The sequence below is a fragment of the Dicentrarchus labrax genome, unplaced genomic scaffold (genome assembly GCF_905237075.1).
Source record: "Dicentrarchus labrax unplaced genomic scaffold, dlabrax2021, whole genome shotgun sequence".
Taxonomy (NCBI): Eukaryota; Metazoa; Chordata; class Actinopteri; family Moronidae; genus Dicentrarchus; species Dicentrarchus labrax.
The window spans coordinates 26562575-26586503 of NW_026136715.1; the positions used below are offsets into that span (position 1 = coordinate 26562575).

Genomic DNA, 23929 nt, shown 5'->3' on the forward strand with positions numbered 1-23929 from the left:
TTAAAGTTGAAGTAGATGGAATATATTACTAAAGAAAATCTAAATCAGTTGCCTTGAAACAAGTTTAATGATCTCATGTACAGTAAATGGTGTATGACAAGATTACTTGGCGAGAGAAAAAGATTTAATCATCCTATAAAGTTAATTCTTGATTATGGGAACCTGGGCCTTCAAAGAAGCGAGGGAGTTCAGGAAATACAGTCTGCAGCTGAAAGCGATTTGAGACTAAATCAGGTCAGGTCAATCAGGGAGGCTGAAGAGAGGATTGATGTGCTGAAACCCGAATACAAGCTACAGAGAAATCTGAGCTTGTGAGCAGACTCACCTGGGGCCTCACATATAACAGTTCTTAGATTTATACTTAAACTTAGTCTTCAGATTATTTCTGATGTCGCGTGCGAGTCCAGAAACTCCCATTGAACCGTTCGCTCTGTAGAGCTCCCTGCTTCTTTTGAGCTGCAGGATTTTTAAGTTGGTAAAGAATCTGACTTTTTTTAAACATTTCCTAAACTAAAATGTGTATCATGGGTTACGTCCTGACCTGGAGCCTTTTCCTCTATATCTTGCCAAACATCAATAGCGTGGCTACTAGTCTTGAGTCTCCCTAGCTAGACTACCTATGGATTCCAAATCCAACAAAAGATAAAAGGAAAATAGAGAATTTAATAGGACGTGGACAGATTTGTCTGCTTTCACCACCAATGCTGCTGGCTTACCAGTAATGTAATTAATATTCTAAGGCTCAGATGTGTTTTGTGGCTCCAGGTTTCTTCAAACTCAAAATCAAAAATGGCCCCTTTGATAGTAAAGATTTCCGACCCCTGGTTTAGTCTGTCTTTGTCGACCAACCATATAAAAATCAGTCCCCAATCCAACAGTTCACCTGAGCTCATGGACTGTTGTCAGTGGATTCTTGGTGTTCTCTCAAAGCAAAAACCGACCACTCAGCACTTGCTTGGCTTCTGCGCGGCTAACATTGCTGGGATAAGCGCGGTATGTGGTATCTTGGCCTCTGACAGTGGCCTCAGTCCTCAGCTTCACTCTAATGTCTGATGGAGTCCCGCCACAAATTCCTGATAGCAAGGCTCTGAAATGAAAACACAAGACTATCTTTACAAAGAGATCTGAAGTAGTCAACTGATTTAATCAATGATCTCAGTGAGCAGTCAGCAGTGGAAGTTTTGTAGATGACCACAAACCTGTGTCTGGCTCAATAAACGAGTGTCTGATGAGGAAGTCTAAGACCACCATGGCACAGTTGGGTTTAAAGTCATCAGTGGCCACCAGTTCCTTTACCTGAAACCGAGATAGAGCGATCACAAAAAGCCCCTCCTGTATTTTGGTTCTTTTAATGTCAGCCCTCAGAATATTGTTATTTCACAGGAATACTTTTCAGAATATGTCAGCCATACTAACCTTATCTATGGGCAGGAGGTAGAAGTCCTGCACCTCTCCATCCCCCACTCTAGGCTTAAAATCCAGAGGAAGTTCCAGATCAAAGGCAAACTGACATTCTGCAAACACTTCGCCTTCATCCACGTAGGTGTAGCTAGAAAACATATTAAAAGTAGTTAGTCATGGAACATAAGGAGGCTTACCTCTTTTAATATTCAAGTCTTTTACTTTATTTTATAATAACAAGGTTCCTGCAGAACAGAGGGACACTGCCCATGAAGGTGGTTTGACGATCTAGCCTCACCAACCGACCACCAGTCCCAGTGCCCCTTTTCATTTTCACCCCCGTCCCCTAAAAGTGCCCTATGGAGTTTTCATGTAAACAAACAAAGTGTTTAAATTCAGTGTTTCTCACCTAAATGCATTGTGTATCCTTGAGGTTGAACATTTTGAAATCTTTACAGCATTTACATCTATGTTTTTCCTGATAGCGGCCATCTTCTTCACTGCCTTAGTTGGCACGTTTCTTGGTGCGTTACCACCACCTGTAGATCAGTGGAGCAGTTTGAGGCTGTTTGTAGGAATGTGTATCATGTTCCCTGCGTGTGCAAGAGAACAATTGCCTCTTCCAATAACAGATAAAACTTAGGAAAAAAAATTCTTCTTTTCTTCTGATTGTCAACAAACCCAGACCAAAACCAACAATGTTCCTTTCTCAATACTTTCTGACTTATGAGTTCTTAGTTCCAAGCCCATTGGCTCCTACTGATGACATTATTCTTTAAAAACAGCTCACAAATGAATAGTTTCATTTATAGTTTCATTTCCTAAAACAGCTGGTCACTGTAGTTTTGATCAAATGTTGCATTTGTTGGGACTATTTTTAGTGGTGGATGTATCCACATTTGGTGCTTTAGTGAGTATTTGTGGTGGCATGAAGGTGTACGTGGCACAGTCAATATAAACTACAGTGTGTGTCCATGGGAATAAAGGAGCATGTCAGCCAGTGTGATACATTTATTGTTGTTGTGAGCCATTTAATCAGATTTGTTGACAACAGGCGTGTCCTTTAACTCCAACAGACTCTTTATTTAGATGAGTTGTGGTATCAACCTCACCTTACTGTGGTTACAGGACGAGCCTTCTCAGCAATGGCAGCTGGGATACAAGCTTCCTCTTCACATTCTTTGACCAGAGTGTGTTTGACGCCAACACCAGCAGCCAGACCACCTGCTGCCTTCCAAGATACAACACATAAGCCTTCTGGATTCATTTGTTTGTTCATTCTGAATCCGAAGTGTTGGCACTATCATCACTGTTTGTATCTACAGTGTCAGTTACAGTTTGTACTCACCACATTGTCCAGTAGTCCCGGGTATGTCTGTTTGGTGGGGGAGCGTCGTGCCAGCCACATGCTGACTTCCCCACTGTCACTAACAGTGTAACCATTGATATGGACCCCATACCGCTTCACCCCAAAAAGACCTGTAGTGTAATATCAGTCAGCCCATACAACACTAACATTGATGACATTATCTGTATATATGGAGCTGCCGCAGTGCACCAAAACTTACTTGTAGCAGCTCTTTCCATCCACATCAAAGGAGGGTCTGAGAATTTTGACATCACACTGTATTTCTGAAAGAGGAGAATACATGCTGTAATAACTGTGCTGTTATTGAGAACATGGAGGGTCATTTTATGTATTAGGATGCAAATTGTTGTTCTGATTTTTACAGTCCAAGGTCCAGTCCAGTATAAGTAAGAAACTGGCATTCAAACTCAGATTTTATGCATATGTTGATGTGACATTTTATGATTTACATCTACCCTGGGGGTAGAAGGCTACAAGTCTGCTTCGACCCTTTGCAGGGTCACTGTGGTTGGCATGACTCCAAAGAGGGCTATCAATACATTTGGGTCCCCTGATAACCCCTGATAGTGTCCCTAACTCTGGAGAGACGGGCACGACCAAAACATATGAATAAGAGAGGCTGGAGCTAGTTTACACCTGTCACAAGCTTAAGGACACTTTGACATGCAGCAGCAGGACCCGGAGATCCAACGGCCAACCTTCTGAGACCACCCAGTCTACCTCCTGAGCACAGCTGTGATATAGTAAATATGTGTGTGTGTGTGTGTGTGTGTGTGTGTAATGTGTGTGTGTGTATGGGTGTGTGTGTGTGTGTATGGGTGTGTGTGTGTGTGTGTGTGTGTGTGTGTGTGTGTGTGTGGTTGTTGTGTGTGTTATGGGTGTGTGTTGTGTGTGTGTGTGTTTGGTGTGTGTGTGTGTGTGTGTGTGTGTGTGTGTGTGTGTGTGTGTGTGTGTGTGTGTGTGTGTGTGTGTGTGTATCACCTCATCCCTCCATCCTCTGAGGCAGGTAAGGGAGCCCTCTTGTCTCAAAGTTTGCAGGACAGCATCCACAGCCTCGGACCTCCTCCCGTATGAGTCCAGACTGTGACACAGCGACACTGCGCCACCGTGTGGCGGACTGAACACATCTGGATACCGGCTCAACAGTGCGGCTACATGGGGAGGAATCCAACCTACTTGAGCCCCGTCTATCTCAAACCTGAAGCAGTTAGCACGACAGGAGCCTGAGGACACAAGACGGAAGTGGTTCCTTTATAACATTTCATAAAGTCGAATACATATTATACTTTAACACTCTGTCAGCCGCCTACCGGGAACATAAAAGTTGTTCATTCGGCGGAGGAGTTGGAGTATTTTTTCTGACCAGACAGAGTTGGCCATTTTAAATTCCAGGATGTCAACAAGCCTCTTCTTCTTCTTCTTCTTCTTCTTACACAGCGGTTGGCATAACAAGCCTTTTCTCAAGAAACTAAAATAAATGTAACTATAATATTCACATAGCGTGACTGGTAGAGAGGGCCTGATAACACAGAAGCTTCTAATATCATATCGGTACAAACAGAAAGCTCCAAACATTCATTAGACAAATCATGCCGGTGCACTAGTGCGCATGTCTTCTTCTTCTTCTTCTTCGTGGGTGACCAAACTGATTGGTTGTGCATTGGGACATTTGTTTCGGCAGGTAGCGTTTCCTAATTCCTAACTAATGCTAATTACCAAAATATCTATCTCTCTTTGAAAAACAGGCCTCCATGTTCATATAATTGTAAAACTATTTTTTAAGTAAAAACAGCACATACCCTTATCTGTGTCGAGTTTATTCAGTTAATGCTGTACTCTTGTTTGTACAGTAGGTGGCGACGTGTACCTTTAATGTTGGTTTACAATCCACATAAACACAAAGAAGAAGAAGAATGACAGCGGACTAACGTTACATTCACATTGCTAACTGTTACATCCCTGATGTAGTCTTGTGAAGATGAGATTAAATGTGTTGTTTAGCGAGGATCATACACCATCAGAGTCATACAGAGCTGGGCGGATGTGCTTTAAAGAGACTCCCGCCCGCAGCTCAATGGAACGGTCCGCTGCGCTCTCCCTTTAGCTAGCTAGCTAGGTTGCTAGCTCAGTGAGTAACGTTACCATCCTCTCGGGATTACAGTCACATACCCTCAGGTTGTCTCTCCAGGACAACAGGAATCAACTGAGGACAGCTTCATTGAGACCAAAAAGGTAAGATTTATCCAACAAGTCAATTGCCTTATGCCTACACCTTCTACGCGGTCGCTTCATCACGTCCCGTTTAGTCCTGTGGGATAAAGAGCGCGCACACCAAAGTCCAGTCAAAACTCTGGCAAGTTTAAATTGATCTTCATGTACAGCCAACACATTTAAAGCCGCCACCATGTAAGGCATTCGGGAGGATGGTATACTCTCAAGTATCTCTACGGCATAAATGTATTACACAGAAGAATCGTTTCAACTCCTCCTCCACGATACTGTTGTTGTTGTGTGCGGTAGCTAACGTTAGCATCCCGTATGCACCGGTTGTTCTCCAGCCCTCATGCTAGTCTGTATAACGAGAGTACGTTATCAGGCATCTTCTCATTACCAACATTTACTATGACTAGTTATTTATTTAGGTCTGAGCAGTGTTGCACAGTGTGTCCCCAGTGTACTTCCATTGACCTCCTGACAGTGTTTCAGTCTGCTGAAAACTTAAAGCCCCCCTCCAGACATTTATGAAGACATATATACAAATAATCTGCTTGGAACAATGATGTGTGTCTGACATAGTTTTCTCTCAAAAAAGTATACATTCTGCATTAAAACAGTATCTACTCATAGCTCATAAAAATTGATATAAAATAAGAAAAAAGTCCAGTTCAGGTTGGCTGTGGTGGTGTGAGTTTAATAAAGCATGCCGGCATCCTGGTGAACATACACAGAGCAGGTCTGAGTCTGTAAGTGGGCCCAGAGCAAATGAAATGAGGTACTTTTATACATAGACCAATACACTAAACAGTGTGGAAGAGGCAGCCATGGATCAGGCAGTCGGTTGACTTAGTATGATTAACATCAGTATGCTAGCGATTGACAGACAAACAGACAAAAGGTAGTGGTCAGACCAAATGTGGTTACCAATGGAAGAAGGGGTGGGTGTGGGGTTTGGTCAAGGGGAAAGGAGACAGTAGGAATACACATTTGAGTATGAAAGGGACCCAACCAGTAGTCTCTGTAAAATGGGAATTTTCTTCCTCAATATCAATAATAATATCATACTGTTTGTTGTGAACTCCATCAGTCCTCAATGGCTTCCTCAGAGGTCAGCATGCAGGAAATGAGCGAGGTGGTGATCGTCACCATACCAGAAGCAACAGGCGAGGACCTGCCCCCCATGGTGGAGGAGGACAAAGCAGTGCTGGTTACTGCAGAGCTGACCCCTCAGCCGGGGTAACTATAGGCCCACACACTTTGTTGCAGACATTTTCCTGTTGTTCAGTTTGCTGTGTTGAAACTTAAAAACGGTGTGGTCTTCCAGGGAGGACATCCTCACAGTAGCACCAGTGGAAGCAGAAGCTGAGGTCAGCACAACAGATTCACTGTCAAAGGAAGAGGCAGTCATTGGTAATGTCACCTGTGGGACTTTATTATTTAAATGTTTGTTCACTTTATTGGGAACTAAAATGAAGAGTTTATCTGTGGTATTCTGTTATTCTATGATTGTGTAAAGTAAATGAAATAAACGTATGCTGTATGTTTCATCAGGTGCAGTCTCTTTGGTTCAACTTACATAATAATCTTTATTTTTTACATCTTCAATTTGTGTGATCAGATGAGACTCGATGGCTGTATGAGGGTGTGTCGGTCTGTGTCTCTGCAGTGAAGTTAACTGAGGAGGTGGACGTGGAGGCTGATGTCTTCTACCCAATCACCTGTGGAGATGCCAAAGCCACGCTGGTCTGGAAGAAATTTGTCTGCCCTGGGATTAATGTAAAATGTGTGCAGGTATGCTCTGTCATTTTGTAAAATCACATTTCTGAACACATGTAAGGTGATACAGTAAACGTGGATCATCAACAGCTCGTGACGGGTTTTCTCTCCTCTCTGGTCAGTTCAATGAGCAGCTCATCAGCCCGAAGGAGTTTGTGTGTTTAGCGGGGAAATCCACTCTGAAGGACTGGAAGAGAGCCATCCGCCTCAACGGCACCATGCTCAGGTCTGCACTCATCAAAACCTTAGTTTATTTTGTTGCAAATTTCAAATCAAACATCTTGGAAAAAAACAGATTTATTACCTGTTTACAGTACTGGTGTCTAGGGGTGTAAGAAAATATCTATACACTGGAGTATCGTGATATTTTGTTTTGTGATATTGTGTTTATTTTTGTGTTTAAACATCTAACCACTAGATAGCAGTGTTGTAAAAGTAAACTGAGGGCTGTGATGTTACAGCGACTGTGATAAATACAGATGTAGATCCCACTGTTCTGGTTGCATAAAAAAAAATCTACAACAAAGAAATCACAATATATGGCCTTGCTTATAGTACCACAATATATCACAATATATTGAATCGTAACCCCTGTATGGTGATGCATATCGTATCCAATACACAGCCAGGACTTCTCAACTGACTTTTGGACCCTTTTTGACTTTAAGGAATTTGGCTTAATCAAAGCTCCCACAAATAAGTTCCCTTCAGTGAATGACTTAACTGCTTTGGCCACTAACTCACTACATTACTTAGAAGGCCTGAACTCTGCTAATGTTGTGTGGACCAGCAGTTTGAGACATCTGCTCTAGAAAATGGTGATAATGGTGAAATGCTGGAAATATGATGATGTGATTCGGTCTTCCTTCCGCTCAGTGGTTGGTGTGCAGTTGACAAATATTCCTTAGGATGGCACTGTTCCATCAGACATGGTGTGTGTCATGCCTCCTAACAGCCACATTTAATTTCACAGGAAGATCATGGACTCAGGTGAACTGGACTTCTACCAGCACACTAAGGTCTGCTCCAACACGTGCCGCAGCACTAAGATAGACCTGGTGGGATCCAAAGTGTCCGTCGGCAGCGATCAGTCTGCTGAACTAGTTCCTGCCACCCCCTCGTCAGCAGATTGTAAGTTCCCCAGCGCCAGCCGGTGTGCTAGTTCATTGTGAGCTCAGTGCTGGATCTGTTACAGGATGCACTGATGTGTTTGCTGATCTGTGATACCACATATTATTAAAACTGAAAGGGGAGTATATAAGGCTGCCCCTTCAACATTAGTTAGTTATTGGACAAGTTAGTCTCAGAATGACACATCTGTCAATGGACACAGAGAATGGGGATGGAGAGGATGTAGGAAGGAGGGTTCAGGGCAGTGCTAACAATGTGGGCTAAAGTAATCCTGATCAAGACCGGATCCAGGGACTTGTTTTACTGCTGTCAGCTGTAATCAGCATTTCAGCAGACAGGGATGTCAATAAAGACCAGAGAACCGTAGCAGTACAACAATAAGGTCAGTGTACTTGGCGGCCAACAGATTTTTGTTTTGAAATGAGAACCAAAATTACCACCATTTATGAATGGGGGAACAAAAAATGGAAAATAACCCATTTTCCAGTTGTTGGTTTAAAAAATAAAAATAAAAACAATAAATGACCCATACTTCCCCTTTTTAATAAATTTAAAAAACAAAACAAAAATCTGTCGGCAGCAGTACACTGACCTTCATTCTTCCTACGTGGAAAGCTGTGTTCAATGTGTCAGGTACTGTTGTCAGAGCAACAAGTCCTTAAATCCCAACCTGCGCAGGCTTATTGACCAACATGTATGTATGAACTAGTTTTTAGATACAAATGGCTCGCTTTCTTAGATTTATAATGAAAGCGTGTTGGTATAATTATGACTTTTAGAAGAGAATGTGCAACTTACAGAGGAATCAATAATATCCGAATTTATAATTCAATCAATACTCAGCCAATAGTTTGAATGCTGATTGTGGTTTCAACTCAGTTTTGTCTATTTCAAAATAAGAGCCCACTGTTTGTTATTCAAGGTTACTTCATCCAGGATGAACAGAGCAGTCTTTACACTGTCTTCAAAGAACCAAATTAGCTGGGGAGGAATTAACAGCCTGATAACAGCATGTTAGCCTGGATTAGTTTGAAGAACAGGGCCAGGGCCTTTAAAAGTGGTAACACAGGGAGAGCAATGAAGAATTCAAATGTTGTCAGGGTAGGAAAGCTTCTGAAGCACCATCAAAGTCTGCACTGTAACCCAGAATGAATACACAAACACATTTCCATAAATCCTCAGAGTGTAGTGATGTTGTTTACCGTGTGTGTCGTAGTGAACGGAGCAGCAGCCTCATTTCCAGAGGTGACGGAGGAAACATCAGAGTGGGTCACAGCCATCGGAGGTGATCAGCGACCTACACACACACACACACACACACACACACACACACACACACACACACACACACACACACAGTCTATACGCTGTACTCTTTATGATGTTGTGTGTGTGTGTGTGTGTGTGTGTGTGTGTGTGTCCAGAGGACTCTGTGGCTTTCTGGCGTACAGTGAAGGAGGCAGGGCTGTTGGAGGAGGTGGTGGAGGACTTTCAGAAAGAGCTGCAGGAGGTGCTGAACGGGCTGCAGGAGAGAGTGTGTGACCCACCACTACAGGTCAAAGGTTAGAAAAACACACACACACACTCACAGGCAGGGGCTGGTTGACCTACCTACAACAAAATAAACCACCACAAAGTCAGAGGGGAGGTAGACATTCTATATGAGGATATGTGATCCTACTGTTAAAGCTGCAGTTGGTAACTTTTATAAAAAGTTTGTAAAACTTTCACTATATCCTGACAGTAGAACATGAGACAGATCATCTGTTCTATAGATGACAGCCTGTGCATACAACTGATTATAACAATATCTCTCTGTATAGCCTCACCAGAATTAACCAGCAAAGAGGACACAACTTTACAATTAAATTAAAATGGCAATAAATAATAAATAAATAAGACTACAGACACCATGGTGGGAGCAACACGCATTATTAAAATATACAAATGAAATATTCTGACACTTGTAGAACCAACAGCAGAATAAAACATCACATCAGGCTGAAGACACACAGATGTATAAACAATATAAACTCCACAGTGACTGCAGCCACACACATTAAAGAAAGGAGAGGGCAGTTTTCACACACACCCACCGCGGACACACACTGCTACGTTGCTACGTGGCGCAGTGGTTGTTGATGTTCTTCCCTGGACAGTGAGTGTTGTATTGTCTTGTGCATCAGTCCAGTCAACTTTTCTGTCCCGTTGCACTCCTTTTTAGTTGTCAAAACCTTTGAGCTGAATGAGTGTCTGCAGTCACAAAAGTTTCTCAGTGGCTGCAGAAGCCATTGTAGCATTCAGGAGGTTAGCCAAACCCAACATGCACCTGTTGTTCATTGGTGCAGTTGGAATGCATTCACTGTAAGTCCCTTTAAACAAAAGTGTTATGATCTTTTTTTATTCCACAATTCTTGTAAAAACCTGCAGGCAGTTTATCAGACTTCACACAGCTCCTTCTGGAGACACTAAAGGTTTTCTACAACTTGTTTTGTTGCTGTTGTTAAGTTGCCGTGTCCCATTGAACATGAATTCTTTGTTTTTTCAGATGCTGTTTTGCTCAACAATATCGTGCAGAACTTTGGGATGTTGGACCTAGTGAAGAAGGTTCTGGCCAGCCATAAGAGCCAGATGGACCGTTACAGAGAGCAGTACACTCGCAGCCTGGCCGGTCAGTGCAGGAGTCCTGAGCACAAATTACCACACTGCATTTGTATTAAAGGTCCAGTGTGTAATATTTAGGAGGATCTGTTGTCAGAAATAGAACATAATATTCCATAGGTATGTTTTCATCAAAATAAGAAAGAAAGTTTTTGTTACCTTTAGAATGAGACGTTTTTAGCTACAGACACGGGGTCGCCTTCCATGAAGTCCGACATGTTGCTACAGTAGCCCAGAACGGACAAACCAAACACTGGCTCTAGATAAGGCCATTCACGTTTTTCACGTTTCGCAGCCACCGTACACACTCCACAGCCCATTCTCGTTACCAGGTCGTCAAATTCGTACGCGAGTGGTGTTCAGTTAGTCGAAATTTGCGACGTCACTGCTAGATGCCTCCACTGGTCCTTTAAGGGGTTGATTGTGTGTCTGATTAATAAAGTCTTGGTGTGTGTTTGTACGTATTGATGATGCATTGTCTCCTGCAGCTCTGGAGCAGCAGTGTGACGAGCACAGGAAGCGAGCCAAGGAGCTGAAGAGCAAATCCCAGCACCTCAACAACGTCCTGATGACCCTCACCCCAGTCCCTGCGCCCCCCGCGCCCAAGCGACCACGGCTGACCCGTGCCGTCTCTGGCCCGGCCTCAGTCAACGCTGCTCCCACCCAGATCACTGTGCCTCTCAACCAGCTGACCAGCCTTCAGCTGGGCAAGGTGCTGACCATGGCAGGAGCCCAGGGCGGGGCCAACCTGGGCGGGTACACCCTCCTGACCTCCTCGCTCTCCGGGTCGGAGCTGGGGGCGACGCCCTCTAACCTGACCGTGCTGTCGGCGGCGGCGGGTCAGGTGGTCGGCCCTCAGTACCAGCTGGTGACGCTGCCGGCCGCGCTGCAGAGCTTGGCCGCCACGCAAGGCGCCACCGTCCAACAGCAGGTCGGCACCATCAGTGTGGTGGAAGCCACGGCAACGGCTGTGGATGATTCACAAGAGGAAGGCCAGGCGGATGGCGAGGATGAAGGTCAGCCAGAGCAGCTTAAAGAGGGCGATGGGGAGCAGCCGGCCAATCAGCAGTGAGACAAAGGACAGCTGTTCTCTCCCCTCGCCCAGCTCATAATTGCCTTCACTCCATCATTACGGGCCCTGGTGGGACGTGCAGTTCCTGTGATGGCTGAGGGCTCGTCCACATTTAGACTTTCACAGACCATTCATGCCCTGTGTTCAGTTGTCATTCGAGCCTTCCTTATAGACGTCCTTCAGATTTCAAGATACCCACATTTATATTAGAGTGGCATCTGGTGTCAGGAGTGTGTACTTCAGTAGGGCTTTCACTGTAAATATGTTTTTGTAACTAATATATTTGATACAGCTGTTTGTGTAGGGATTTATTCCATGTAGGCTGGAGGAGAGGAGAATTGTTCAGTTTGGTAATAAATGCTCAGTTTTCAAGAACAAATTGTGCATCATTACATGTAAATGTCTTCATCAGTGTGTAACTGAGACTGTGAACTTGTGTGTTTTAAGTTTTAACGAGTGTCGAGGAGGATCTGTTGTCAGAAATAGAATGTAATATTCATAGGTATGTTTTCATTAGTGTATAATCACCTGAATATAAGAATTGTTGTATTTTGGTTACCTTAGAATGATCTGTTTTTAAAAGAGGGAGAGAGTCCTCTTCTACAGAGTCCGCTATTTTGAACCACCATGTTTCTACGGTAGCCCAGAATGGACCAACCAAGCACTGGCCGTAGATATTGTATATTGTTTTTTGAGCGTTACATGGCCACTGGTTTTTTGTCCTCAGCCTTGTAAGAAGAAGGAAGGGAGGAGAAAAGGATTTTAAATTTGTATACTTAGTAGCTTTTCCCTGAACCTTCAACCACATGTGTGTCAGCTGTCATCACGTGACAGTTATTGACTTAATAGATAATTTTTTTATTTTGTTGCGTAATTTGTATAGTGACAGTGGAGAGAGACAGTGAAGGCGGGGAGAGAAATGGGATGACTTGCAGGAAAAGGGCCCGGGGCCTAAATTTGTTCGAACCCAGCCTAGGGACTCAACCTTCATATGTGGTACATATGGCTTTCTTATGGCTAACTAAATTTCAAATTCATGAAGATAATAAAAAAGAGGACAATAAAGTACCAGGGTTTTACTTCTTACCTTCACTGATATGGTACGTTCCCTTGAGAAAAATAATATCGACCCTAGAGCATAATTGGTACAAATATTTCCCATGTAGGAAGACCAGAACATTTCTAAATTTGTGCATACTTTATGTATCCTGTTGCATTTAATTACCCATCGGAGCAGCTGCAACCTCCCCCTGTATGGTGTGTCACTTAGTGTGCAGTTTGATTCAAAAGAACATGATTAACATATCAACTAACAAGATAAAGGTATTAAAAAACAGGATACCGGGCAGTGGAGCAGGGGACACTGTTTCTATTGTGCTTTAATGGTAGCTTCCATCTGCTAAACTCATTTGAAGTGTAATTACCACAAGCTAATTGCCACAGTGAAGCTTTCGCCTTTGGGGCCCCTAAAGGTTTGGTTAGTCCGTCAGACCAAGGGGTCCCAATTTTGTTCATGTCAAGGACCCTCGGTTTGAGGAAGAGGAGGTGGCCTAGTTGTTATTTTCAGGTTTGAAGATGATAAGTCTTCATAGTCATCAGGGATTGAATTGGAAACTCAACCCCGCCTCTTGTTCCAACTTCTGGAAATGTGGTAAAATAAATATTGTATTCCTCCTATTGCTGGGGACCCCCCCACCCCAGGTTGAAAGCCACTGAGTCAGACAGTTGTAACAATGCAACAGTTCTTCTCTTTTTGAACAAACAGGAGCAAACGGACTTTATGATCTGTTACTTGCCCACAGGAGGGCGCAACTATATCACTGTTGATTGGTTCACACTTTGTCCAGCTTGTTTGTTTCTCCAGCAGAGTCAGATTGTTCACATTTGAGCCGGATCTCCTGAATCTGTTAGTGGTAATGTTAGAATCTCTGCTCAGTAATGTGTCTGGTTTTAGATAAACAGATTGACACCGACTGTTCATTTTGGCTTTGGATATATCCAATCTATATATACTAATAATAGAAACAACAACATAGTAGTAATAATAATAATAATAATAATAATGAAGTCATGTCATATTCCTTTAAATGATTCTGATAGTTGAAGATTACATTCGTATCTGAATTCTGTTTTAGTCTTGTTCAGCATATAGCTTAACTAAAGGCACCATATTTGAATGCGTTGCAGTCAAGGTCAACCAAATTCCATTAAAAATGTAGGTTATTTAAAAGTTTAAAAAAAAACTTGTGACGAAACTCATATCAGATAAAATGCACGAGTTCAGTTATGAGAACTATTGGTTTTAATTGATGAAGGTGTTTTAGTATATTATTTATTTTAAAATGTCCCCTTTATAGATGCTCCTACAAACTGCTCAGAGGATACAGTTAATGCGAAATCTGGGATGAACGTTGAATGTATTTAAAGTGCCGCTCGTTATTATTGGTGTGTGCCGGGTTTGAGAGCATGTATTGATATTTAATAAAACAAATTTAGCTGAGTCATGTCCAGGTATGAGTCTGTCGATGAGTGAATAAATATAAAATTGGCAAAATTCTGAATGGAGATTGGCTCCATGTAACGGAGCGCACTGAGGCTGAGATCACGCAGGCTATGACTCCTTTGCACTTTTTGACAGACAAGAAGGGTTTTATATTCATGGTTTTATTAAACAAGCATCCTTTATTGAATGACAGACGGTGATGAACACAGAGATGACAGTTGTTACACAGAAGTCAACCCAGTAGCTATAAGCAAGATAGGCAGGCATATGATACTTTTTGGATAAATGGTGGCATTTCAAGTGAACCTGCACAAGGTCTTTGTAGTTTCTCTCTCTGAGCAGGGTTCCTCTATAAGCTCAAGTCATCATAGGAGTAATACGGCTCCTCCACTGAGCGCACAGAGATTTTGAAGTGTCGGCGCAGAAAGCCTCCGTATCGCTTGTCCCACTTCAGGTTGTTCAACTTTGGTCGGATCCTCCTCATGAAGCCCCCGTAGCGCTTCTGCAGCTCCTCGGGCTCCTGGCTCTCCTGCTCCGCGGAGCTACTCCTCTTTGACTTGGGGCCGAATTTGCGTAAAAAGCCGCCGTAACGTTTCGCGTAACTGTGAGGCATCTGGTCCTCCGGAGCTTCATCCGCGTCCTCCGGCGCGTCTATGCCTCTCTCCTCCAGCCTCTTCAACAAGTCCTCGTATTTCTTGGGCAGCGCTGCGCCCTTCAGGATGTAGTTGTCGCGCCACGGAGAGGTGAAGATTTTGTTCTTGTTCTTGTCGATCCTCTTGATGAAACCGCCGTAGCGTTTGACCAGGTCTGCCTGCTGGCTCTCCTCCTCCTCCGCAGCCTCATCCTGGCTAAAGTCCGCCAGCCCCGGAGCCTGGCCGCAGCTCTCCAGCTGCCCCTCACACTCCGCACTGCACGACTGCGGGACACACACATGGAGAAGAGTTTGAAACTTATTTGTGCACACACAACACAGTGAGGTTTGGTACTGGAGGTCAGCTCTACACTTTTTTGTTTGCTGAATGTATTTTGAAGGGTTTGGCGTCAGGTTCACCAAACCAGGCCACTATCTGACCCCCTATTCCCTCCTCACATTTCCCCTTAAAGGAGCTAACATCTCACAATCTGCTTGTCTAAAGCTTTATTTGTACATATGAGTGAAAGATTCAAACCTAAGATTTCATATTTTTACGCAACCCATATTGTATGTTACTCGTTTAGATTTACTCAATTTTCAGCCTGACATATTTGGTATTTTAACTTAAGGATTTAGGAAATTAAAATTATAACAATACAATGAACTCTCCCTAATTCCAATGTAAACTTTTAGTTAAAACGGAAAAAAGAAAAAAAGGCAGCAAAAGCTCAATAAAGTCACCTTCCTCCTTCTGGGTCTGTGATCTTACCAGGCTGCTGAAGGCGACGTCAGCGCTGAGGATCTGCTGCGCGCATTTCTGACACTGTGAAGAGCAATCTGCGTGGATGGAGGGCGGCAAGCTCAGTATCAGCACCAGGACATACCACTCCATTCTTCACCAGATCCCCGACACACACAAACAAACAAAAACAACACAGTAAGTCTGGGTGAGATTGGTTTGATGATTCACAGACTAAAAAAGACTTTAAATCAACTAAAAACCTTCATCTGTACTGATGAAAATTGCATATTTCATTAACATCTTCTTAATTCAGTCTGTTAAACTCAGTTTAAACTCATTAAATCACTATATTACCGATCATGTAGAACTGTGCGCAGTGCGTAATGGTGCGTAAAGGAGTTCCTCACTTTATTTAAAAGCCAGCAGATACACATAACATTAGTTCTAAGTTTCATAGAGACAATAAAGTACAAAGTATAGAGAGAGTACCTCAGGAGTTGGACGGATACTTCCAGCCGTGTTAAAACTCGCAGAGGTGCATCTACCATCAAATGCAAACTCGCTGAACGCACTCCAACACTTGTGTTCCTCCTGCGCGGCTCGTCGCCTTTCTTTTTATCGCCGGAGACTTGGCTGTGTCACCGCAGCGCATCAGAGCAGCTTCTATTGAGGGACCAATGGGAGGGTAATACTCTGCGTACACAATCCCACCGCCTCCCCGCTTCAGGAGTTTTTAACAACGCCCACACAGAGAAGGTATAGGAGCAGCAGCAGCAGCGCAGCTCGTCCCATCAGCACATTACCATCATCATCGTCATCCTCATCATCATCATGCCATCTCTGGGGGGCCTGGATCAAACCCTGGGCTGTAAATCTCACTGACATCTATGAACAAAGTGGCTGAGAGAAAGTAAAACCTACAAAAGGGAATGAGAAATCACTTTGAATTCAGACATGAACCTGAACTGGATAGAAAACGCGGATCCGACTATGAGCATGATGCATTACACTTATGCCTTTAGGGTTGGGTCATTTTAACGAAATTACTCACTCAATAATACCAAGAACTAATTATGTCATTGCTTTAATATCTGGACATATCCTCTTGCCAAAGTTTTTTCCTTTCAGAGGCGGATCTAGAGAAATATTCATGGTGTGGCAGAAATATATGCTGATTGAATCACAAACAATCAGGTATATCCGTATTTGATTGGAAAAGCCTCCAAATGAGGATATTTGAACTCAAAAACATTATTGTGGCACATTAGTGAAGGTGGCTTTAGAAATCAATTGATAATAATAAGACTTAAAATGAGGCCATAACAGTTCATTACATTAATTTCTGTTTTTTAACACGTTATTTTAAAAATCAGCCTAAATTTGATAGCAGTGGGGAGCACTGCTAAACTGGCAATAATTCTAATATTTATTTGGGGGCGGGGGGGCAAGTATGCTCAAATGCTCAGTTCATCCCTTCTAAGTTTGTGTTAGAATGGCAGGACTTGACTCCACAGTCCTAGCCTTGGCTTTCACTGCCTTTAAGATGTTTGATTGTTCAGTCTCATTCCAGGGTGTCAATCACAGATTTGCTTTGGGATCCTGGGAATGACACTGAACAACTATCAAGCCTCTGAACCAAAGCATCTTTCTATCTTTCTTGGCTCTGGTTGTTTTCATTCAAGCCCAGTGGATTCTTACAAATGCCATTAAAAGCACTAGGAGGAGCCAGAGGAGCCTGATCTGACCATTCTCCTGTACTACTGTCAGGTATATAATATATATATTAAACGTTTCAGCAAATATGACGCTTTTTTTCTTTAATAAAACCTACCCACTGCAGCTTTAACAGGACTCATAAATCCATATTTTGCTCTCAAGGTAAATGCAAATGTAAGGTTTTCACAACAGTCACAGCATATGTGTCAGGCACTAATGATTTCTTCACACTCAAGTGGAATATGTCCACTCCTCCCCCGCCTCTCAGCAAATCTACATCTACTGTATGTCATTGTTACATGTCCTCGGTAAATGCCTTCAGGTTGCATTGTGTGTGCGATAAGCAGCAGCTCGGTGCTGTACAGTGGGAGGACCCCGGGAATTTATCCACACACGAGTTGTCGGCCTCATCCAAGGCTGAAACCTTCAGAAGCTTATTGACAGAGCGAGGTTACATTGTTGGTCTTCTTGCCTTTGTTTCAGGGGAAAAATGAAGAGAAACCTTGGACTTGGTAGAGTTCCCAAGTGCACAGTCTGTCTTCTCTCTCATAATCACACTACACTACACTATGTACCACCTGTTGCTATTTGATTCTATTTGCACATTTTATTTCATTTCAGATAAACGTTTATTATTCATTTAAAGACAAAAGTTAATCTCTATAACTACCATGATGATATTTCATCACTTACGTCACACTGAATGCAGTACGAAAAAAGACCTGGGACCATGAAGTAACTCTCATTGATCTGTAACTGAATTATAGCACGTAAAAGAACATAGTTACTATGGTTACCATGGCATACTTTTACACCTGGAAATCCTGGTTCTTCTCTGGATTGTCTTTCTTTTTTTCTTTTTTTTTTAACCCGATACAAGATTATTAAGACCTGGAAAATGTAGCTGTACTTTATCCTGACACAGAGAATAAGCACTAACTCTGTAGTTCCCCACGGCTCTATCAGAGCTTTTTACCTTATCATATTTGCTGATTTAATGACAAACAATCACATATATCAATATTATTTAAATCTTCAGATATTTTTTCAAATATCAGTATATTTGGTACAAACAGAGCGAAAATGGGAGTGAATATTGGACCTTGCATTCATCAGGTGGATACACAACTCCAAATGTACTCCAAATACCTCTCATCCACTCTGTAACACGTTCAAATCAGGTAACCAGTCCCAAACCCAAAATTGTAGGTTATGTAAAATGTTTTAGCATCATCAAGGAAATATAGTAATATAATATAATACACTTTTCAAAATCAAAGTTACACAGTGCATTACAGGGTTGAACCACGACTGAAACATTTCAGGATGGAGGCAAATAAATCAGGCAAATATAAACAATAATACAATATAACAATAATACATACAAAAATGAGGTTAAAACCCAGAAAATAAAGATAAAATCTAATAACAAAACAGATAAGACATGTCTTTGAGCTTAAAGAAGTGTTTCAAAAGATGTCACTGATATGTTGCAGAGTGCTGTCCCGTTCTTATTTATACAGTGTCAGTTCGCTGCAGTCTCTTGCACTCGAGCACTCATCAGGTGTCGTCATGCCTTAAACCCAAGGCCACTAGGGAACCCTATTCAAGCTGCTCTTTGAAGCTAAACAGCCTCGTCCTGCATTAGAAGATTACGCATTTAAAAACAACCAAAAAACTAAGAGAACAATGAGAAGAAAACACTGAATTTGTCAAAAAAAGAAGCATATTAGGTATGTATGATTGTTGAAAATGAAATAAAAAATTTACTATAGCCTGAGAACTGTATAAAAATGCCTTATAAATATCTTGAAAACTCATCTCTGATGCAGTATTCACAGGAAATAATCTGCCCAAAATGTATCCAAATCACTAATTTTATATAAATATCCTGCAGTTATTGTGTTCAGTACTGGGTTCATTGTACAGTTTATCATTTGTTCTGTACTGTTATTGTTATTGTTATGCATTAAATATAATATGAAATATCCATAAAATATGTCAATGCTATAGGATACCGTAGCATGCACACAACACAAAATTGTCCTTGAAAATATGGAAGACCATTAGTAAGTAATGTGAATGGCATCCACCAGGCCTGAACAAAAACAACCAATCAGAGCTGAGAAAGATAGTCTCATTCCCAAGTTGTCAAATACGACACCGATGAGACACAACAATTAACAATCATCTTCAAGCCTCCAACTCAAAGCGTCTTTCCGTCTTTCTCTGCTCTGATTGGTTGTTTTCATTCAGGCCCGGTGGATTCTTGCAAATAGCATTAGGAGCTCCAGGAGGAGCCAGAGGAACCGGATTTTTTCACAGATTATCCGTCTCATGTTCTACTGTCAGGATATAGTGAAAGCTTCAGATAATATTACAAAAAGTTATTTTTTTATAAAAAAAATACCTACTGCAGCTTTAATAGAATCAATGAGGGGTGTGACAGGGCTTGCTAGTTGCTGCTGACCGTATTTAAGGATGTATCATATGCACGGTGACAAAATGTGCTCTGTGTTTCCTTTACTGATATTTAAACAAGATGAAGAAGCTCTGTTGTATGCTATTCATCTTCTCTGCGTCACTCTCCAAGGGCTCGGCTGTTAAGGGTTTGAGCATCAGGTTATCTCATTCTTAATGAGATCTTGTCACTTTGCCAAAAGGTTCCTAAGCAACCTGGAGAGGGATTTCTCTTTGTGTCCCTCCTCTTTTCTGTCGTTTATGTCTTAAACTGATGCTCAGTGTAGTGTTGGATGAAATGAAACAGTGTCACAGTGATGGCTGCTTTGATTTATTGCCTCCTCCTGTCTGAGACTCTTGTATTTCACACTACTGTCTATAATCATCCATTGATCCGGTCAGTATAAATTACCTGTAATATGATGGCAGAGACACAGTTTACCTATATTCTTTAGTGTAGAATTGTCTGTTAGAATGCCTTTACATCACCACTGTAAAGATGGGGTATAGAGGGTGCCAAGGCCAGACTAATTTGTTAAGGGCCCTGGGCTGTTTGTTGTGACCCTCCAACCCCATCCCCACCTGCAGGCACAACCCAGCACGCACTGAGTTTGGTCTGTCACATCCAGTTTCCCAACACACCAAACTGCTGTTCCATTATATACCTACAGACCCAAAAAGTGTGTAGCAGTGCAGCACGTATCCACTTCCATCTCATTAAATATTGCCTTCTGTCACTGACCAAGAGGCATAAAGGGATGGAGATTTTAGATTTTAGAGAATTTATAGTATTAAGACTTTTCACACTACCCTAAGACCCACATTTGCCCAAAGATTACAGCTCTCAAACAGTCATTTCACACTTTTAACTTGGACCCTGGAATATCCTCAGTGTTAAACTGAGCCTAACCCAGGTTAAGTCCTTCCAAATTTTGAGAGAAAGTGACTGTTGCTTTTGAGTTCCCAGAGTTTTAAATTTTTGCCTTGCAGTATTATAACTCAGAACGCAGTGTTTTGACCTTCAAACGATTTATGTATTAGTCAAACTGGACCTTGTGCATTGTATGTCATTTTCACCGGTTCTGCAACACGCCCACATCAGTGCAGCCCCCTGAGTTTCTTAAAGGCAGTGCTATTTTTGGTCTGAACATGGCCTAAACACTTGTGAATCAAGGTCAGAACAAAAGCAAACATTTATTAACTTTAGTTCTCTTGTCTTATGTGCTGTGAGCTGTCTGAAGATTCAACTTTAAATCCTTAACCTTGAGACCACTGACCACTGATGGGCCAGGGTTGACATACAGTAATAAAACTATTAACCTTTGTTCAGATACACATTCGTTAGACTCAAGTTGAGCTGCAGTTTGAGAGTTAGAACTGTGTAGATGTCTTTTATATAAATATAAAGGTGCAGTGTGTAACATTTAGAAGAATCTATTGGCAGAAATGGAATATAATATTCATTGCTATGTTTTCATTAGTGTATAATCACCTGAAGATAAGACTTAATTGTGTTTTCGTTACCTTAGAATGAGACATTTATATCTACAGACGCCGTGGGTCGCCTTCTATGGAGTTCTATGTTGAACTGCCCAGACTGGACAAATCAAACACTGGCTGTAGATAAGGCCTTTTGTGTTTGTTGTTTGTTTCTCCTTCACACTTCCAAGCCGTTCTCATTCCTAGGTCATTAAATACAGACGCTAGCAGTATTCAGTTATTTCGCAATCTGTAACTTTACCACTAGATGCCACTAAATCCTACATACTGGACTTTTAAAGCTGCCCTTATCAATACTCTGTTGAATAAAATGACTATGTACAATGTAAAAAGGGTCTCTCATAGTGAGCTAGTCTCTCTGCCAGGAGGTTGTGAGGCGAACCACATGTGGTGCCTGTTGTCGAGCCTGACACAGATTTCCATTCCTGACCATAACATTTTTCTATATTTTTGGGCCTTTTGCCTTTATTGGACAGGACAGCTGTAGAATAGAGTACAGGAAAGGGGGGGAGAGAGAGAGAGAGGGGACGACAAGCAGCAAAGGGCTAAAGGTCAGATTCAAACCCGTGGTCGCTGCAGCAAGGACTCAACCTCTGTACACGGGTCGCCAGATCTACCAGGTGAGCTATAGAATACCTCCTGATGACCTACGTCTGTGGGCCTACATGATAGACACTTGTCTCTTCACCCAAGCTCTTCATTCAGCGCAAGAAAACCCTCTTCCCTGAAACACAACTTTCATAATCATCAGAAATCTGCAGGGATTGAGCAATTCTTTCCCAAAGAGTAATCAACAAATCAGCAGAATTAATCTCATTTACATGCCAACTCTCTCCTCCTCTGGGATACTGTTAGAATGGTAAAATAAAGTACCACACTGTAAGTATGCACACAGGGAAAAACAATTTCTTTGATATCATGATGATCACATGGTGGCTCTCATCCTTTTTTGGCCAGCCCCATCAATAAAATGTAGGCTAATTGCCTTCCCTGAATATTAATGTTGATTATTATTCTGTGTTATATCATTAAAAAAGCATGTTACTGAATGCTGAATAATATTTAACTTGACAGTTGGAATATCATAATCATTAGTTCCGCAGGAAGCAAAAAAGCCATGTGAATTGAGTTAAACAAATTAGAGATTTGACATTTAAACTATAACTAGCTCTCATTGATCACAAATAGCAGGCAATCTGAAATGCCAAACAAGAGGAAATGGAAAACAAGAGCTGGCTACCAAGGAACTTTTGAAGGAAATAAGTTAAATTGCTTCATAATTAGTGTGAGCTGTAGGCCTGCTGTTGCTCTGCTGGTTTCTTCCCTGCAGGTTGCAGAAAAGTTACTTGTGCGCCTGAGGCCATCAGGTCCAAGTGACTGTGGTACTTGGACTGCATGTGGAGGACCTGGCTGAACCCCATCTCAACTACAGATGTTGTTGGGAAATTAAGAAGAAGCAGCTTGGTCTTCTCCCAGAGAGCGGGTAATGCTGGACATATTTTACCTACAGTACATGCTCCAGGATGCTCCTGGATAGCTGGCCATGTCGTTCTAAAAGGACTGCACCACTCCGACAGGAACATGGAGGTCTGAAGGCCTGAAGCAGATCTCTACTGGCCTCCTTATGTGGTCAGTCTAAACGAGGAGGCGGACATTGGTAAGAGAGAGATAGAGTTGGGTTTGATGTTGTTAAGTGCTATTCCAGACAAGTTAAAGCAAGTAAGTGTTCATTCTTTTCATAGACTCATTAAAGATGTTTAATTAATATCAGAAAAGATCAGAACTAGACAAAACCATTTTCTGATGCTGCGGAGAGAAGCAGCAGCAGTGTCTCAGCTGGAATCAAGCTGTTCGATGGCCTTGCAGTGACTCAGCCTGAGAAACGCTAACATAGAGGAAAGAGGTATTTAACACAGAGGTTATTATTGTTGGGAAGGAAATGATTTGGTACTTCAATTAAATGGATTAAGTGAGAAATACACTGATTGGATTGAGAATAACTGCGGAAGGACTGTGGAAGGAAGCTTTTATCAGATTAAGAATGTAAAGACATTTTGTTGAACACATGAGTCCAGCCATGTGCGAGTTGTGTCCCAGATATTGAACTGAAACCACCAACCTTTAGCTACCGAAAGCATTTTTTAGCAGGATAGCTAGCAAGCTAATACGTTACATGGATTTAAGTCACTGATATTCAAGCTCCTTACCAAGCTGAATATAGTGGTGTGGATATAATAGTGTAAAAATCAATATAAAATCAGAATAACAGTCAAGGTGTACACATTCTTGCTTGTCTGATCTTCCGTTGTTTATCTCGTCGTGAGTTCAGGGGCCACGATGCTGGTGCTGTGGTGCGACAGGTAGCGGGTCTGAGCGTGGTCTATAGCACCTTTAATACAGAGCTGAGGCAGGACATGGTTAGCCTAGCTTAGCATAAAGACTGAAAGCCAGAGGAGACAGCTGAACTGTTTCTGTCTGAAGTAAAAGAAATACTACCCACACCTCTTAAGCTAACTGATTAACATGGTGTATGTGTTTGTTTATTGTGTACTAAAACTTTGAAGAAAATCGAAGAAATTGAAGGCAACTTGTTCCAGTGGGAACACAATGGCACTGCCTGGACATGCTGAGTTTGGTGACGTATGACTCAATGCACAGGAGGTTACAGTGATTGGTCAAATGTGCAGAAAAGTTTTGGTGATTGAATAAAAGCATTGTGCAGAATTTATAAGGGTTGGTTGAATTTG

General features: G+C 42.1%; 3 protein-coding genes across 5 annotated transcripts; 1 reads left to right on the top strand and 2 right to left on the bottom strand.

Moving 5' to 3' along the window:
* Positions 1 to 48: 48 nt before the first annotated feature.
* Positions 49 to 4387, bottom strand: tpk2 (thiamin pyrophosphokinase 2). Its single transcript, XM_051426399.1, has 8 exons — positions 4081 to 4387; positions 3752 to 3993; positions 2970 to 3033; positions 2750 to 2880; positions 2514 to 2632; positions 1417 to 1549; positions 1200 to 1296; positions 49 to 1087 (listed from the first exon to the last, which is right to left on the bottom strand). Exons 1-8 carry the CDS (start codon positions 4343 to 4345, stop codon positions 1038 to 1040), a joined length of 1101 nt encoding a protein of 366 aa, XP_051282359.1. The 5' UTR covers positions 4346 to 4387; the 3' UTR covers positions 49 to 1037.
* Positions 4388 to 4556: 169 nt separating this feature from the next.
* Positions 4557 to 12695, top strand: gmeb2 (glucocorticoid modulatory element binding protein 2). Of its 3 annotated transcripts, none has more exons than XM_051426390.1 (10): positions 4557 to 4999; positions 6073 to 6223; positions 6312 to 6397; positions 6606 to 6778; positions 6886 to 6989; positions 7737 to 7894; positions 9111 to 9179; positions 9319 to 9456; positions 10443 to 10565; positions 11044 to 12695. In XM_051426390.1, exons 2-10 carry the CDS (start codon positions 6081 to 6083, stop codon positions 11625 to 11627), a joined length of 1578 nt encoding a protein of 525 aa, XP_051282350.1. In that variant the 5' UTR covers positions 4557 to 4999; positions 6073 to 6080; the 3' UTR covers positions 11628 to 12695. The 3 variants fall into 3 exon arrangements, with proteins under 3 accessions (XP_051282350.1, XP_051282349.1, XP_051282351.1); XM_051426389.1 differs by having other exon boundaries at positions 4563 to 5002; positions 6075 to 6223; positions 11044 to 12006; XM_051426391.1 differs by having other exon boundaries at positions 4585 to 5002; positions 6075 to 6223; positions 6654 to 6778; positions 11044 to 12006.
* A 1594-nt stretch (positions 12696 to 14289) lies between these two features.
* Positions 14290 to 16173, bottom strand: pdyn (prodynorphin). The gene is made up of 3 exons (XM_051426455.1): positions 15996 to 16173; positions 15534 to 15657; positions 14290 to 15046 (listed from the first exon to the last, which is right to left on the bottom strand). The coding sequence occupies exons 1-3, from the start codon at positions 16052 to 16054 to the stop codon at positions 14480 to 14482; spliced, it is 750 nt and encodes a 249-aa protein (XP_051282415.1). The 5' UTR covers positions 16055 to 16173; the 3' UTR covers positions 14290 to 14479.
* Positions 16174 to 23929: the final 7756 nt, after the last annotated feature.

Bases quoted from the DNA above. Each gene is read 5' to 3' on its own strand.
- tpk2 (XM_051426399.1), bottom strand. From the start codon at position 4,345: ATGTTTGGAGCTTTCTGTTTGTACCGATATGATATTAGAAGCTTCTGT. The intron at 2,881-2,969 runs GTAAGTTTTGGT...ATTACACTACAG, and splicing joins GATGGAAAGAGCTGCTACAA to GTCTTTTTGGGGTGAAGCGG. The intron at 1,088-1,199 runs GTTTGTGGTCAT...TTTTCATTTCAG, and splicing joins GTTTATTGAGCCAGACACAG to AGCCTTGCTATCAGGAATTT.
- pdyn (XM_051426455.1), bottom strand. From the start codon at position 16,054: ATGGTAGATGCACCTCTGCGAGTTTTAACACGGCTGGAAGTATCCGTC. The intron at 15,658-15,995 runs GTACTCTCTCTA...GATCTGGTGAAG, and splicing joins GTATCCGTCCAACTCCTGAG to AATGGAGTGGTATGTCCTGG. The intron at 15,047-15,533 runs GTAAGATCACAG...TGTGTCCCGCAG, and splicing joins ACGTCGCCTTCAGCAGCCTG to TCGTGCAGTGCGGAGTGTGA.
- gmeb2 (XM_051426390.1), top strand. From the start codon at position 6,081: ATGGCTTCCTCAGAGGTCAGCATGCAGGAAATGAGCGAGGTGGTGATC. The intron at 6,779-6,885 runs GTATGCTCTGTC...CTCTCTGGTCAG, and splicing joins TTAATGTAAAATGTGTGCAG to TTCAATGAGCAGCTCATCAG. The intron at 6,990-7,736 runs GTCTGCACTCAT...TTAATTTCACAG, and splicing joins CTCAACGGCACCATGCTCAG to GAAGATCATGGACTCAGGTG.